This window comes from Pezoporus flaviventris, unplaced genomic scaffold (assembly GCF_033815535.1).
Source record: "Pezoporus flaviventris isolate CSIRO_AGI_PZ_B2104156 unplaced genomic scaffold, CSIRO_AGI_Pfla_v1 ptg000013l, whole genome shotgun sequence".
NCBI classification, from domain to species: Eukaryota; Metazoa; Chordata; class Aves; order Psittaciformes; family Psittacidae; genus Pezoporus; species Pezoporus flaviventris.
Genome location: NW_026892561.1, coordinates 9,786,564 through 9,788,371, shown reverse-complemented (window position 1 = coordinate 9,788,371; position 1,808 = coordinate 9,786,564). Strand labels below are relative to the sequence as shown.

At 54.6% G+C, this 1,808-nt stretch overlaps 1 protein-coding gene across 21 annotated transcripts in view; it reads left to right on the top strand.

Moving 5' to 3' along the window:
• Window positions 1-154: 154 nt before the first annotated feature.
• Window positions 155-1,808, top strand: part of FUBP1 (far upstream element binding protein 1) — a 36,017-nt gene continuing 34,363 nt past the window's right edge. For 19 of the 21 annotated variants that reach the window (XR_009743077.1, XR_009743078.1, XR_009743075.1 and 16 more), the window contains exons 1-2: window positions 156-380; window positions 1,626-1,716. Coding sequence is in view for 13 of the 21 variants with exons in the window: in XM_061451581.1 (XP_061307565.1) it covers window positions 267-380; window positions 1,626-1,716 (205 nt within the window). In the remaining 8 variants the exon portion in view is untranslated. Of the gene's footprint in view, window positions 381-735; window positions 753-1,625; window positions 1,717-1,808 lie in introns of those variants that run through there. The other 2 variants (XM_061451579.1, XM_061451582.1) reach the window with 2 other exon arrangements.

Here is a 1,808-nt window from a genome sequence, read left to right as displayed (position 1 = left end):
TATCACCGGGTGTGTCTAACGGCTCGCGCCACCATGGAAACATCGCGAGCTCCCCCACCCCCACAAAGCCTCGAAACGCCGCGAGGCTTCTTCGCCTTTCTCCGGCATGCTGGTGAAATCTCGCCAATGAAATCTCGCGAGGTTAGGCGAGTTTCCCCCCCCCCCCAGCACGATGCCGCGCAGGAATGTGAAAGGCTCCCGCCCGCCGCCATTTTCTTTCTTTCTTGGCAAGCAGCGAGCGGGGAGGAAGCGGTAGCCGAGCGAGTATGGCGGACTACTCTACAGTGCCTCCGCCTGCTTCAGGCGCGCCCGGGGGAGGCGGCGGTGGAGGTGGAGGAGTGAACGATGCCTTTAAAGACGCACTGCAGAGAGCTAGGCAGGTGCGTGTTTGTAACTCGGCTCTACCAAATCAGTGGGCCCCCTCGGCCCGGAGGCAGCCGCTGAGCAGGCCGCGGTGCCTTAGCCGCGGAACGAGTTAGCGGGTTGTGCTCTGGGAAGACCTGCGGAGCGGGGCTTCTCCGTCAGTATGTGTCTGCGATGTGGAATGGCGGGAGCTTTGTCCTGTCTTGTTCCCTCGCCCCCCTCCGCGCACGCCGTGGCGAGCGCCCGCGGCGTCCGCCCGCCCTCCTCGGGCGGTGAAAAGCTTTTTCAGTCAGTCCCTGGTTCCCACTACTCCGCCATTGCCCGCTGGCGGACTGGGCGCTCGCAGTGCTTTCGGCCCGAAGCGATCAGCGCCTTCGCGGAGCGGCAGGGTGAGGGGTGCGGCGCGTTGTGGTCCCTGCTGCAGGCGGGGAGGCGAAATCTCAGTTGGCGATGCGGCGGCTTATCGGGCTCCCGGCGCCGTGCCGGGCCTCGTGGGTGGCTGACGGGCAGCGGGAGAGAAGGCGGTTCCTTCCGCGGCCCGCATTGTGTTCCCCGGGGCGCCCTCGGTGCTCGCTAACCTGCTCAGACCGGTTGGGAAGGGCTGCGGCCTGCGGAGTGAAGGCGGCCAGGGCCGTCTTGTAGGAAGTTCTTTATCCCGGAGTTCAGTCTGTAGCTTTTGCACCACAGGCGATGGTTTCATGATTTCTCGGGTAAAATTCTCACCTTCTCTGGTAATAACTGGTCGCGGTTTTGGCAGTAGTTGAAGGCCCAGCGTTATTGGGACTGCTGATGTTTGGAGTAGTTTTAGCAGTGGGTTTGATTGTTTTTTTTTCCAGGAATAATGAGTAGAAAAGGAAAACCCTTTTCAGGAAAAAAGTTTCTGCTGTTTGAAAGGTAGTTGGTTTTGAGAATCATAGAATAGTTAGTGTTGGAAAGGACCTTAAGTTACCTAGTTCCAATTCCCCCTGCAGTGGTTTTTTTTTTTTGCCTTTTTTTTTTTTCTTTTTCCTTCTTCCCCAAGCGATGGAGAAAATGTAGGAAGGTTTCCTGTTGAAGGCTGAGCACAAGTCTCGTTGAAGATACTATAAAATATAATTTATGTGAGGAAAACTGTTCCTAGCACCAGCCTTGTGCTTATTTTGAGTCATTGTAGTGTGCCTTGTATAAATTGCTCAAAATCTTTTGGAAGACCTGGAATAAATGAGGGCTTATTGGTGGATTTTTAGGTTTTTTCCCACCTCACAACATCTGCCTTTGTTTAGATTGCAGCAAAAATTGGAGGAGATGCTGGCACATCAATGAATTCCAACGACTACGGTTATGGAGGACAAAAAAGACCTCTTGAGGATGGAGGTATGCACTTGTTACTGCTGGATTTGGCTATTGAGTATGGCCATGGTGCTACAAAAATTGTAGGTGGTGTTTTTGGTTTGTGGGTTGTTGTT